The sequence below is a fragment of the Strix uralensis genome, chromosome 3, assembly GCF_047716275.1.
Source record: "Strix uralensis isolate ZFMK-TIS-50842 chromosome 3, bStrUra1, whole genome shotgun sequence".
Taxonomy (NCBI): domain Eukaryota; kingdom Metazoa; phylum Chordata; class Aves; order Strigiformes; family Strigidae; genus Strix; species Strix uralensis.
Genome location: NC_133974.1, coordinates 103,298,482 through 103,313,582, shown reverse-complemented (window position 1 = coordinate 103,313,582; position 15,101 = coordinate 103,298,482). Strand labels below are relative to the sequence as shown.

The following is a 15,101-nucleotide window of genomic DNA, read 5'->3' as shown; positions in this document are numbered from 1 at the left end:
TTAACAGTCAATTACATCAGATATAACTGATATTCTTGGCACAGGAATTTATCCATCTCCTCAAAGCAAAGGATTGTTATGAGGTTTCTGCATGTTTCTACAGGGGGCTACAGTATGTCATGTACTTGTACTGTCAAGAGTCCCAACAGTGACAGGTGCCACCTGTTAAAACACTGCTACGACTGTTTATGGATCTTGCTTCATGGAAAATACTCTCTAACCCATCTATCCAATGCACTTGTAACCTTTAACATTACAAAATCTGACTGTGTATTATGGGCAGTGCCCAAGTAAGACTAGGCATTGTAATTTGAGATCAGTATGGTATGCAAACTGATTCCTTTGGTATCTGCTACAAAAAAATACTTGAAGCAGGTATTCTACTTGTAATAGATAACTAAAGGTTTTTCTTCTCCATTTGCTACTAAATAAGCAAAATGTAGGACTGATGAGGACTAAACTCTGCCTTTGTCTAAACTGAACAGGAATAGGGGTGGCACTGTGTCTCTGCTGACAGTCGGTTTTAAAAATTTGGTCAGTGAGTGCATGCTTCAGCCAAAGGAAGTGTGGCATGAATGAAGCTGGAGAGGGCTTGGCTGTCCTCCAAGCCTAAAAGCTGAGTTATCAACACTTTGCAGAAGCAAATTTTCTGGCCTTCCATGTGAAGACTCTGCTGCCTGCCTTTCCGGGCACGGTGGCTTGTAAGGCAGGACATATTTGGCAGCAAGTGCACACTATCTTACTGCCTTACCACCTTCTGAGTACACTGGATTCAGAGGAAGCCTGAACTGCACAACATTTTGCAGGTGCAATGACCAGGGAGAGAACGTGGAAGAGATTTTGCAATCATTATTAGTGATATCACTTTAATATTTAATGCGATTTCTCTGCATTTTTCTCCTACGGGAGAAACAAGGCAGTGGAAAATCTATTACTCTTATCATAGCATGGGTCTACAGACAGGGGGGGTTAGAGAAATAACAACTGGCCTGGTAACGAAAATATCTGTGACAATAATAGTGCATGTAGATCTGGTGATGGCCATACTTAAAAACATTTCTCCCAATGCATCTGAAGGGACTGTAAGTACAAATAAATTCATGGAAAAACATTTGAGACTGACCGTTCCACGATAAGAAACCCTAGTATTGTTGTTTTATAAAAAATTAGGCAGCTCAAGACTGCAAAATATTTACTTACTGTATCACTTAAAGCATTTTTTGTCAAATATTTTGAGAGGTACTACCTATAAACTTTAATCTGAAAGCTAAGTACACTACCTCCCTTTCAACACAGAAGAAATTGAGGCATAGATCCTAAACTTGTCTACTTTCCTAGGAATGAGTTAGTAAGCAAGCCCAGAACAGAAATCAGATTGTCATACTAGAATTCTTGCTTAGAGACAATTACAATTCTTCAGAGTTTGATGAATTTAGGATTTAAGGTTACTCAGGAACTTCACTTTTGAAGTTTTATGTACCTCAAAAAATCAGTCTCTTCATCAGTTTAAATAGTGGTCTTACAGATCAATTCAAGCACTTTCTGTTCTTAAGGTAAATGAATACTATTTTGAAATTAGCATAAAGACATATATAATAGATAGGGCTGTTAAATTTCATTTCAAGAAACAGAGCTAAGTAATTATATACTTTCAAAATGCCCGGCCATGTATTGTATTAAATATTCCTTCACAGAATATAAGGAATGGATAAAGCAAATCTGGAGTTAGCTATTCATATACAGTTAGTTATTCATATGCTCCCCTCTCTGAATGCAAAAAAGTCTTTTCTACTCTCCTCAGTTTCCTCATTATTTGCCATGCTGTTAACTTTTTGTTTTTTCAGTGCTTCATGTAAAAACTTAACCCACTGCTGAATTTATTTCATGTGGGTTTATGTTTTCCTCATTTTAATGGTTTGTAGTGCAAAACCATACAAGTACAGCTGCTGCAACAAACTCTCTTATTGAAGCTTGCCTGCTGCACACATTGCTTTTGGAGTCTAACTTGGCTATGAATCCTAACATTACAAAAACCAAAAAGTAGCACGGTCTTAAGCACGATAATTAATGCTTCTAAATTTTGTTTCTTTGCTGTCCTGTCCACAGCTGTGTTGTGCAGAATTTCTTCAATGAACATGTTCTTTGTTTCCCTCCCAAACCTCCCAACAGAGGAAAAATACTAGGAAATGTTACCCCCTGGTACTTTTTAGACAGTGCCTCTGTCTAACATCCTAGCATTTTATATGTTTTTGTTAATCCTAGATACAAATTTTGAAATTAAAGTCAGCAAAACTAGAAAATTAGGGAAAAAAGGGTGTCATCTGTGTACAATAGTCCTGGGTAAATGTAACATTTCTGTGCATGGACCAGGTAAGAGAAGGTGAGGAAAAAAACCCCAATGTGCCTATAGACATGTAAGGACAAATGCAATTTAATATTAAAAAACCCAAACTACTTATGTGGTGAAAATGAATTAAAACACTCATGTCTTAGTCACTCCAATATTCGTAATTCCTCTTGTTGTCATATAAAAGCATTCTTAAGATCTCTTACCTTGCTAATATTAGATACTCAATCCCTCCTTTTTTGCTAGAAGACTTTGGTACATTTCTGAGATCCTGGAATACAATTTTACATGGCTTTCACAGAGTCACAGAATCATCTAGGTTGGAGAAGACCTTGAAGATCATCTAGTCCAATCTCTTTGAAGAGAAAAGACAAGATTTTTCTCTGATATTTTTCCAATTATTTTTATAAAGTGCATTTCTTTTTCATTATTCATCCTCTTTCTGTGTTTATTTTCAGTATTTTTCCTATTGAGATTCTTTTCTATTTCTGAACCTGTACTTCCATGCAATTTTCTCCAACTGGCTAACCAAAAAAGTTGCCAGAAATATAACTTAATTTGCTACAGTGTTTTACAACGTTTTTTTGCTATTAATCTGTATAATTATACTGGGTTGGGCTCCCACAGCAAAGCATTAGTCATTTATTTTTACTTATTTCCATGCACAAAAAAAATAAAATATCTAAGAGAAATATCAAATTACCTGCCATATTATTTATCTTTAGCATTTAATATTTTCTCAAATAACTAGGCTCTGGAATAAGGGAAAAGGTATTCCTTACAGCACAAATGACAAATGTCACAAAAAAAAGACAAATTTGGTGTAGAACTAGAGAATAAATTTTGTGTGTGTGTGTGTGTTAAATTTTGGGAAATTATTACTGAAATTTGATGTAAAAAAAAAGCAGAATAAATTTAGGAGCAATATTATACATAGACTACAGAAAACTATTTGGTAGTTTTCAAAGACTTGAAGTCAGCACATGTACTTTCAAGACTAGTAATCCAAGAGTTGCTCCTCAACTAGAGACCAGAGTTGAAAATACAATACCTGACAAAAGGGGGCCCCATTTCAAACTTGATATATAGTCTTGGAATGATCAGACTCTGGGTTCTCTTATATGGCCAGCATGAAAATCAGAAAAAAAGAAAATGGAGTGCCTACTGAAAATTTTAATGACCACTTTTAGAAATGCTTTTTTTCTCAAAATTACCCAGCTCTTAAAAAGTAAGTATAATCAGAAGTAAAACAACTGTGCTACTGGTTTTTGGAGCATGACATTTTGACATTTCTCTGATTGAAACCAACATTTTTAAAGAAACTTTCAAGATAGTCCCTAGGCAAAACACAGTATTGAAAACCTACTCTATTTCTTTTGAAATATAAATAGAAAGACTCCCATTGATAACAGTGGGAATGCATGATGACCTTTTGCTAATTTGAAAGTACAGAAGTTTGAAATGGAGATATTTGAAACCAGAAATGAAGCTTACAGCCTAAATAATACGTACTGTACTTTTTGTCATTTTTATTGCATAATGCCCTAATTTATTTACGATGCTAATGGTGTCTGTGAGGATTTTCTTTTAAGGTAATTAAAATCAGTGATACAAATGAACCATTTAGAACACCCTGTTGCTCATTAACAACAAAGCTAAAATGTCTTTACACCATGTAATTAATTTGCTCATTTTTTCCTGTAATGAAGAGACATGATCTATCCATTTTTATAATGGATAACAGGAGCTTTTGTGCCTCCTGATGATGGAAGCAAAGGCTTAGATTTTTCTAAAGACTAATATAAGAATATTTCATAAATATTCAGTAATAGCATGACACCTATCCCCCTCAAACCTTTTTCAAAGCCTGAAACAAAATGGGGAAGTGATTAATGAGACCATGTGGAGAAGCAATGTGAGAACCTCCTCTGTCCTATCGCCGAATTTCTAGGTCAACAAATACAACTGTTCCCTTTTGCACCTGATTCAGGCATTTTACAAGCGTGTTACAATTCTTTGCTGAAGAACTAGGAGTTCTTGTTTCAGTTGTAGCCGCTCTCTCCGCATGGAGAGAGATTAAATTGAATCCACAACTGCGCTCTGGTATCACTCCAGGATTATCCTAATTTGTGCTAGAAAAGACTACACACTTCTTAAAATGTAACGTTATTTAGTGTTCTGTGGTGTTATTTAGTGTCATTTAATGTAACCATAATAATTACTGGTTCAACTTTTGGATATGGACCCATGCATTCCTATTTTCATATTTACATTTTAAGCCATTACATTATTTGGTTTATTTTCAAAATGTGTTTGTGTATAGTATAACATTGGCATTCATATATGGTCTAACAGTAAAGCTGCCACGACTTTTTGAGTTTTTAACGAGTAATTTCTTGAAGAACCATGAGGAATTTTCCTCATTGTTTCAAAGGACAACTTTCCGGAACAGATTTCTATTAAATAGCTTGATTTTTTTTGTTTGTTTGTTTAAATACTTCTCAGTATTAAAAAACTCTCTTAAGATCTTCCAATTCTCTATCGGTATCTGTTCAATAGACTTAAGTTTTTCAGGAAAAGGGATAATTTATTGTTATTTTTACTGGAAAAATCTCTTCCTGAGGAGTTACGAGTACATTACTCCCCTACCCGTACTCGCATGCCGGTTTATGCCGCCCCGGCAGGTGGCGGCCGCCCCCTTTTGGAACGGCGCGGACGGGGGGCGGCGAGGGGAGCGACAGGGACAGCCCTCACGCAAAAGCGGGTCTAGGCTGGGAGGCTCGGGGCTGTGGCCAACTCCGCCGTTGCTAAGAGGGGAACCCCGAGAGCCCTCCTGCTGGTAATTTCAGGGCTTGTTCTCCTCAGAATACCTCAGCGACAGGGAACCAAAGGCCCTCGAGCTGGCGGAACCCCGAGAGGCGGCCTAGTGCCTCACCCGGTCCGCGGGGAACGACGGACACCCGCTGCCCGCCTCGCTCTGGGGAATCGCCTGGCGAAGGGGCTGCCCACCCTTCTCCGGGGTGACCCCCGCCGTGCCGTGCCGAGCCGAGCCGTGCCGTGCCGTGCCGTGCCGTGCCGTGCCGTACCCGCCGGAGAGGCGGCCCCGCAGGGTCCCCCGCAGCCCCCGGGCGGCGACAAGGAGGGGCGGCAGGAGGCGGGACCGCCCCAGCTCTCGCGATAACTCCCCACTGCTGCGGCCACCCGGCGGCTGTAACGGCCGTAACCTGGCCGGTGCAGCTTCCGGCGGCGTAGCCAATGGGAGGGCGGGTCGCGTGGGCGGGGCTGTGAAGCCGGCCAATGGGAGGGAGGGGCGGCGCGTTTAAACGTCGCGGGTGCAGCGCCCGCTCCCCTTGGAGGTTGTGGCGGCCCCGTCGCCATGCCCGGCCGTCCCGACGACTACGAGGTGCTGCTCACCATCGGTGCCGGTTCCTACGGCAAGTGCCGCAAGGTGCGCCGCAAGGCTGACGGCAAGGTGAGGCAGCAGCCGCGGCGGGGGCCTAAGCGCCGTAGGGTGCCGTTGCTGTCGGTTTCAGCTGGGCGCTGGCGGCTCTCCGGGATAAGCGACACTTTGAAAGCCCTTCGGCCCCTCTGCAGAGCTGTGGCTGCTGAATAAGTCACTCCCTCAGGCTTGTTCTTCCTCCCTAGATCTTGGTATGGAAGGAGCTTGACTATGGGTCAATGTCAGAGGCGGAGAAACAAATGCTCGTCTCGGAAGTGAATTTGCTCCGCGAGCTGAGACATCCGAACATCGTCCGGTATTACGATCGGATCATCGACAGAAGCAGCACGACCCTGTACATCGTGATGGAGTACTGCGATGGTGGTGACCTGGCTAGTTTAATCGCAAAGTGCACAAAAGAAAGGCATGTGAAATCCGCTTGTGGCAATTTTGGAGTATCTAGCATGAAGTCTCTTGGGGAAACCAAAAGTAAAGTGAAATGTGTCTCTTCTTAATAACTTCTGAGCAACTTCAGGTTGAATCCTTTGGACCCAACAGCTCTTCTGAAATGTGAAAGGTTTTGTACAAAATTGCAACACTGATGGCAATTGTGCTAATGGATGGACCAACTGATTGGATGTTTATGTCAAAATAGTAAAAAAACCTGAGCTCTCTTATGAGGCAGAAGCTGTTGAAGGGTTTCTGGGTGCAATGCTATGCATGGTGTTGAAAACATAAACCAGTAAGTCATAGTTTGTGCAGAGAGCTTGTTCTCTGGGTTCTTCTGGCTTGCCCATCAGGAATACCACTTGTACTCTGTTTTTTGTTAGAACCTCAAAATACATGAAAGGGAAAAGCGATTTTGAACACAATATAAAAAGCTACTTTATGTGCCTGTATATATAAAGCTTGTGGAGACAGCCAAGTTGATAAGACTTCACCTTGGTCTAATCTTAGACTTAGCAGCCTACCTCTTAAGTATAATATGAGTTTTCACATTCTTAGGTTAAACAAGTACATGACACCACATGTGTTACTTTGTGAGAATAGTCTAAAATGGTACTGCAGCTGCCCCCAGACATCAGTGTTTTCATTTAAGGAAGGTTATATTAAAAATCAGTCCTGTCTTGGCTCTGTGGTTGTATGTTGCTCATTATAAACAACTGACAATATACTGTTATCATAAGTGATCATCACAAAAGCATCAGATTGATGTTTGTATTGGAAGTAATGAAAATACTACATGTGTTAGACTCTGGGGAAGGAAGGAAATACTACAGGGATTCTGCAACAAAAGTAAATGTCTTCCAACATATCTGGAGTGATTTTTTGAAATTTTCATTTTTAAAATAGCATATGTAGATGCTTGTTGCTGTTAGTTTTCTATAAAGGTGCTGGGTTTGGTTCAGTGATTTTTTTTTTTATAATAGTAGTATTAAAAAAGTTACAGAAACAAGACTGGCAGCAACTACTTAAACTGATGTATGCTCAGAGAATACCTTTGTTAAACAATGTGTTCATCTTTCAGGCATTACTTGGAAGAAAGCTTTGTTCTCCGAGTATTGACTCAATTGACATTGGCCTTGAAAGAATGTCACAGACGGAGTGATGGTGGAGTCACTGTGCATCGTGACCTAAAACCAGCAAATGTCTTTCTAGATGGCAAGCAGAATGTGAAACTTGGAGATTTTGGACTGGCTAGAATATTGCACCATGACACCAGCTTTGCCAAAACATTTGTTGGGACTCCATATTATATGTCTCCAGTAAGACCTCCCTTCTGTGCCTTATCTTCCCTTTTGTCCCCATAAGATCTGTTTTCTACAATGTTGGTTTCAGAGTCCATGAACGTTTGGGAGGTTTTAATGAATAGTTACTAGTCTTAAATGCAGGTGACTTCTTTCATAGAGTGTATATCTTCTGGAGACAAGGTTATTTTGCCGTTGTTTTCATCTCCTTTCTTCTCCACACCATCAGTGCCTTCTAATTAAAGTTGCTCTTCATTGTAGAAGTTTTGATGTGTGCTTGGAATATTAGACATATGCTGGAGTATATTGTTCCTGAAAAGGAACAGGGAAGCTAGAGCACTTTTATGTTAAGGTAAAGAGCTTATTAAATTACCTCTTGATGGTAGGATTTTAATTTGTAGTGGAAATGAACAGGAATTAGTTATTTCCCTGATATGGCGCATTTTGTGCGGGAGAGATTAATGACTGAAATACGGAGTTCTATCAACTGAAGATTGGTGCAGCATTTCAGTCTTCTGTAGTGTAGTACTGCCATAACTTGTTAAAATCCTGATAGTAAGAGTAGCTGTGGAGATTAATTAAGATAGAATCTTAAAATTAACCCAAGTAATGGTTTAATTTGAGTTTGAACAGTAGCTGATTACCATGCAATAGTAGAACAATGTCTTAATTAATAAACCTAAGATTGCTCTCTTTCTTTAGGAACAAATGAACCACATGTCATACAATGAAAAATCTGACATCTGGTCCTTAGGATGTCTCCTGTATGAATTATGTGCTCTCTCGTAAGTACAGTAGTGTGGTAATGAATGTGGAAGCATAGCTTTTAATGCATGTATGATTAAATTTTGTATAGATGAAAGCTTAAAGGTTTCAGAGACTAGTCCTAGATTTTTATTTCTGTATTGGCCTTGACATTAGGTAGTCAAATCTTTGATTGCAGCTTTTTTCTTAGTCTGATACATATTTAATGAAAACAAGTCCTGTAAAACTAGTGAAAGAATCCAAGAAAAATGTTGTTCTTCAGGCCACCATTTAGAGCTTACAATCAAAAGGAGTTGGCAGAAAAGATAAGGGAAGGGAAGTTCAGACGGATACCATATCGTTACTCAGAGCAGCTGAATGAACTTCTCAAAGAGATGCTGAATGTAAAGGTAAGAATCAATTACTTATTTTTCCACCTATAATTTGAACTAGTACTGAAATACTAGTTTTTCTTCTGAATTATGAAACAAACTGAAGTAGTGGTTGCTATCACCTTGTCACTGGCAGTATCACTTGTAGGGGAAGGAAGGAGGAATTGTGCTTTGAGGCCATTAAGCAAAGGCAGCAGCTCAAATGTTATGCCAGGTTCACAGGATGCAAAAAGGCTGCCTCAATATTGGCTTATACAGGCTTTCCTAACAATGTGCTCAACAAGGTCTTACAACTTCAGGGTTAAAATGGTTCCGGTGTGTTTGGAAGTTGGAAGGGGTTGTTTTGTCTTCATTTCGGATTTTGATTTATATGGCTAACGTATAGCTCGCCCCACCATGGCTGGCATGGGGATGTTGAGAAGAATACTGCATGGGACAACAAAGCTGTAACAAGAACCCAAGTCTCCAACAGGTGTGGATCCTTTAGGCATCAAGTGACAGGTAGAGATGCAGAGTGTTAGCTCCAGAACCTGCTGACAATTGCTTCTGTAGGCCCACCACTCCATTCTGACTCTGGAAGGAGTGCTTGTCTGGGCAGGGAGGGCCAGACTTGCAGCTTCTGGAGCTGAAGGCTGGTAACAGCCTTCTCCTTTTGTCATCTGGTTGCACTATCCTTTCCTAACTCCAAGTTTCTCCAACTTCTTGTTCACTGTATAGCACCTCAGCTGGTTACCACCTGTGGTGGGTCGTGCTTCGGAATCCCTGGCCTTAATGTTTCTTGGTTACAGATAGAACTTGTTGGTAATGTCTTTCCTTTAGGATTATTGCCGACCTTCTGTTGAAGATATTCTGCAGCACCCCTTAATAGCAGACTTGGTGACAGAAGAACAAAGACAAAATTCTGATAAAAAGGGCTGGAGATCATGGGAGCCAGAAAGGCTGCAGCATTCGGATGCTGCAGTGAGTGAGCTGAAACAGAAGGAACAACAATTACAGGAGAGAGAACAAGCCATTAAAGAGAGAGAGCAACGTTTGGAGCGTATGATATTCTGATGTGGGAAGGGGGTGGCAATGGGATTCTGATTCAGAAGAGTAAGTGTGGAGGAAGGAAAGGTAGACAGTTTTCAAACCCCTCATTTTAATGCAATTTCAAAACATTCATTTTAATGTTGTACTCCTGCGTTCACTTACTAGAATTCCATCTAAAGACTAAAACAATAATACTTGGGCTTATTCATCTATACTAGTTCTTGTTTTAAGTTACTAAGATATAATCGGCAATTCGGATATAGCATTCTGTTTTGGGAAGACTATTAAACATGAGTGGCAATTAGGAAAGTATACAGAAAAATAGGTTCTGCACTGTGCAGTATAGGTTGCTTTTCACCTACTCTGCATTAACATTGGCTACGCTACCTAAGGTGAGCCTGATGTTGGAGCAAAATATACCTGAGTAAACGCTCAACTGCTTTTATAAAAGTTGCACCCCACAGGTAGCTTTCCTGTGAAACTGTATAGATGGCTGGTCCTTGGGTGCTGGGATTGCCTGCCCACATAAAATACCTCTTTGCATATGCAGTAGGCTTTGTAATACAGATTTTAATGATGTATGTTGTTTTCTTAGCCTGAATAACTGATGCTGCTGGAAACAGGGTGTTTAGTCATAGCTGAATTATAGTATCAGGTATCCAAATATTTAGATCTGCTGTTGTGTGCCATGAGTTAATGCACAGAATAGAAAGCTCCTATAGCTTCACTGTTGCAGATGCAGCAGAGTTTGGGGAGGGAAAAAAAGCATACCTGGCATCTCAGAGTACTTGTTCAGTGCTGTATCACTGCATTGATGAAGGTATATCTACACAGCAGTTATCTTTGTTTAGAGCCATAGAAGCAGAAATATGGGTGCATCTGACAGACTATTACTGCTGTCTCTGTCTTCAAGAAAATCCATCGTGCACAATCACTCTTAACATTTACATTTTAACACTGCATACTGCCATATTTCTACTTCCAGAGAGAGAACGGGAACTCTGTGTTCGAGAGAGACTGGCAGAGGACAAACTTGCTAGGTATCTTACTAACCTATAATTGCCTATATTAGAAACCCTACAATTACAACAAAAAGCTTAAACTTCTCTTTTCAAAACAGAGCTGAAAACTTGATGAGGAACTACAGTCTCTACAAACAGAGGACATTAGCTTGTGCAGATGGTCCAGGTATGAAAATATGCAAGCAGCCACTTGCACTGATAAATGTGAGCTGGTATGACCAGAAGAATGCCCCTGATGCTCAACACACTGTACCTAGTCCCATTGTAGCGATACAAACCCCAATTATCTCTGTGTGGTTGGGAAGAGACTCTTGATTTGCTACTTTGCCAAAAGACTTAATGAATGATGCACAACTGTAAATATGAGTTACCACTGTCAGCACTTCAGCCTTGCGCTGTTTTGAAAATTAGGTTATTGTGGTAAGCTAATGGAAGTGCTGACTTGTAACCCAAACTTCAGAGCTGCACTTATTTTACCTATCGATGTCTTTTTATAGACCTTTGATTTAGTTAATTTTAATAAAATTGCACGTGCCTCTAATCAGTTCAGCTTTAGTTCAACTTCCCAAAACTTCAAAGTAGGAAATAATATTTGTTGCAAGTGACCCAGCTGTGATTGGTGCATCATATAAGCTCTGAAGAATACAAACTGCTATTATCATACTCCAGTTTAACTCACTAGAAAAAAACCCAAACCAGTTTTGAGAATGTGGTATAATGCTTCCTGACTACTTGTAGTCCAATTTGTTTTACAGTAGTTATTACCCCATAAGTATTTGACACTCACTTTGGTCTAGCATAAAGAGGTAGTATCATCTGTTCATTGCAGCCATCTTTTACTATTAAAAAATTATTCAAGTATCTAAATGTATTTTGAAATATTGGTAGAATATTAAATGGCTGGGTCCTAAGTAATACTCTAGAAAAAAAAAGTGAACACCCTTTAACATGCCGCAATGCTCACTTCATTTAGTTTTGGTCAGATAAAGTGAGATAAGCATGTCACTGCCTCTAACGCAAATAAAACTGGAGTTGTGTTTTTTCCAAGAATTGCCTGTCTTGGCAGGAAAGAACATAAATAAAATGCCACCAGAAGTTAGTGGTATTTGAGCTGTCAGCTTTGAGAATTCCACCGATCTCAACGTATTGTCTGACTTTGATACATTAAAGAATATAAAATTGCAAATAAACTTGCCTTGGACTTTCTGATGTTGCCTCTAACACTGGATGGCTGAAGGTAAATAGGCTTCAGCATTTGCTTCTGTTCTCTTTTGCTTCTCCCACCCCTTTATGTAATATTTTGACATTAACAGGGGTATCAGTTTTTGAAGATGGGCAAAACCACTTTGAGTATTTAATACCTCAAGACAGACAATGCAGAAAAGTGAATGTAGTTATTACAAAACTGACCAAATATTGCAATATCTGTAGATCACTTGATTAAACATTTGTTGCAATGTTTGCTAGCTACTCTTCCAATTCATTCCATGGTACTCTTGTAATACTGTTTCTAAAATTTTCCCTATTCTGATATGAACGGACTAAGTGTTTTTCAAATATGTTACCAAGTTAACTTGCTTCTGTTATCTTCAGTTGCTCAAATATTACTGTATTTTTCACAGCTGGATTGCATCTCACACATGTCTTAGAACCCTAATTTCTCCTCAAAGTCAGTTGTGTGGTTCACTTCACAGTAAAATGGAATACCAAAACTCCTTGTTTCTAAGATGGTGTCCTAGACACTACTCTTTTTGCAGGGATTTTTCTGATTCTTAGGGAAGGATTTAATGTTAGAACAGGTGTAGCTTACTGATATGAAACTACACAATGCTGAAACAGTCACTAGCCTCTTCAGTTTGGTCCTCACACTTTTGTGCTTATTGCATCCTTGCTCTAGCCTAATGAATTGAAAATTAAGGCTTCAGCAGAGTTAAGATTAGGATAGTTAGACCTTTGTTTGAAAACAAATGTAAAAATCACACCTTAAGTTGAGCTTTGTGAAGTTGGCTCTCATGAGAGCCAACTCAGCTGCTTTAATAGCTTTTGATGGTAGTTTTTCTACTCTGAATCATTAAAAACAAAACAAGCTAACTGCCTTTTGATTGTGGCAGTTCTATACAGCTAAAACATAGCTATACTATGAAAATTCCTGTTCTGGAGGATGCAGTGAAAGTAACTTGTTAATTTTTAATGCACCTGAAATAATTCATCAAGTCAGAGCCTAGTTTGTACCCCATTGACTTTATACAAGAATGAAGTTGGAACAAAGTGGATAATGTAAAAAGACCACTGGACAGGTTGGGTCTGCCCCTGCTATGAAGACAAGGTTTTTAGTAGCTGGTAGCCTAATTCTCCATTTCCCTTTGGAACTGGATTATGTTACTGTTTGTGTCCTTCAGAAGAAACTCCATGTCTCTTCTCTGTATGTCAGCTAATATTTCCTTAGGTGTTGGGAGATGCACACTAGAAACTACAATGGCATATATCCTTTTACCACAATCATTTAAAAGCCTTGTTTTCAATTTTTCCTCAAAAAATGGAAAAGAATTGTTGCTATGAACCGAAATGCATTTAATTAGATCACTTAAGGCCATAGGTAGATAGCAAAATGGATAACGGGGTTAAAAGACATAAGCTAAGCAATAAATGCTGAAAGATGCACTAATTCAGTACTTATTTTTTTATTTCTTAAGATAACGCACTCCTGCTCCCCTTTTCTGCAGCCAAGAAGAAAGTACACTTTGATGGAAGTGGAGAGAATGCTGTGCCTCCTGTTAATTTTGAAAACTATCCCCTTTCTAAAGGGAAATGTTCTGATCTCAAAAAACGTCTATATGCTGCAAATTTAAGGGCTCAAGCACTGTCTGAACTGGAAAAAAATTATCAACTAAAGAGCAGACAAATCTTGGGCATGCGCTGAAACTAACAGATGTAAAATATTTAACTTTTAAAAGTTGATTAAATGTATAGGAAGATACTTGTGCCTTCCTCTTTTAAGCTGGAACCTACTGAAAATTTATTTTAACTGTTATACAAACTCTTAGTGTACGATAGGTAGTTCATGATAAAGGCATAAGAGATTATATTATGAAAACAGGTAGTTTTGAGCAAATCAAACAAGCTGAAGTGTATTATTAAAGAAAAATATTTTGGTCCTGTTTACCATACGTTACTCTTCTGAAAATATAAAGAATGAATATTGTAAAACAGATTTTTTTAAATCTGGTGTGAAAAACTTTTCAGATGAAAAATGTACAGAGATTCACAGTCTGTAGGTTAAAACAATGCTGTATTTAGTGTACAGTACTTGATAAAAGAAGTATTGATATTGTGTATATGTGGAAGAACAGTGGCTTTTTGTCTGCACTTGTAAATATTTTCTAACTACCAAAAGAGCAAAAAGATTTTATGCTATCTCTCCCTGAGTAGGTGATCTAGCAAAGCAGGCTACTTTTAATTTAATGTCTTTGACTAATGAGTGGGATGGGTCAACTTAGCATAATTGATAAGTTTATACTCCTTTCTGCCTGGGCAGCTGAATGGCTTGTCTATCAGCTCCTGAAAGGCCTGCTTCAAGGCATAGCATTTGAAATAACACTTTCTTTGGTTTTCCTTGAATCTGTGTTATAAACTGATCCCCTGAGACTGCTGTCCTGGATGGGACACCATCCAGGGTATTATCACCAGTATTTTGGGAAGGGGCAATTGTACTTTGAATAGAAAATCCTAATTTTCTTGAACTTCATGAGGTATCTCTGTTTTTCCCTTCACAATTCTCTGCCAGAGTAGAAGTTGCTTGCTTAAGGTGATGTAAGTTTCGTGAACTAACTCAGATCCATGAATTTTAAAAAAGTCTTTGGAATGATCATGTCTGGCATATATTTTATATAAAGCTTTTTTCTCTCTGGGTTGAAATACCATAAAACACACATTCTTAGAAAACGGCTAATTTTCAAAAGATTTGTTTTCTTATTGGGCTGTTAATGTTATCTAAGGAGGTATCCTTGATGGCTTTCACTTGAAAAAACAGAATCTTATTTGAAACATCGATTTAATTTGATGTATTTGCTGATAGACAAGTACTTGTGTCACCAAACGATAGTTCTGCTCTAACAGATTCTTAACCACCCAGCAGAGCTTATCACATTTGCTTGCACAGTGGTTACTGTTTTCACCACAACCTTTCCTTAAAAAAATTAGAACATAACCATTTTGTTTGCTAGTGTAAAACTACTACTATGCTGGTGGTCATTGCTCAGCGCTAGGTGTGGTCAAAATGTCTGGGAGGTAGGCACAGCCAAAGTAGCTGTGCCATACGAATTAGTGCAGCTTTCCTTTTATATTCCTTCATATTGTTGAAGATTCTCACATGTATTTGGA

The 15,101-nt window shown here is 38.9% G+C and overlaps 1 protein-coding gene across 1 annotated transcript; it reads left to right on the top strand.

Annotated features, from left to right (window-relative positions):
• Positions 1-5,723: 5,723 nt before the first annotated feature.
• On the top strand, positions 5,724-14,586 carry NEK2 (NIMA related kinase 2). Its single transcript, XM_074864849.1, has 9 exons — positions 5,724-5,819; positions 5,993-6,210; positions 7,315-7,552; positions 8,237-8,319; positions 8,562-8,688; positions 9,490-9,709; positions 10,685-10,739; positions 10,820-10,887; positions 13,415-14,586. Exons 1-9 carry the CDS (start codon positions 5,724-5,726, stop codon positions 13,639-13,641), a joined length of 1,332 nt encoding a protein of 443 aa, XP_074720950.1. The 3' UTR covers positions 13,642-14,586.
• Positions 14,587-15,101: the final 515 nt, after the last annotated feature.

What these genes read in the sequence shown, in the direction of transcription:
- NEK2 (XM_074864849.1), top strand. Translation starts at nt 5,724, where the DNA reads ATGCCCGGCCGTCCCGACGACTACGAGGTGCTGCTCACCATCGGTGCC. An exon ending in AAGAGATGCTGAATGTAAAG is followed by an intron (nt 8,689 to 9,489) that starts GTAAGAATCAAT and finishes TCTTTCCTTTAG; the next exon opens with GATTATTGCCGACCTTCTGT. An exon ending in AGCTTGTGCAGATGGTCCAG is followed by an intron (nt 10,888 to 13,414) that starts GTATGAAAATAT and finishes TTATTTCTTAAG; the next exon opens with ATAACGCACTCCTGCTCCCC.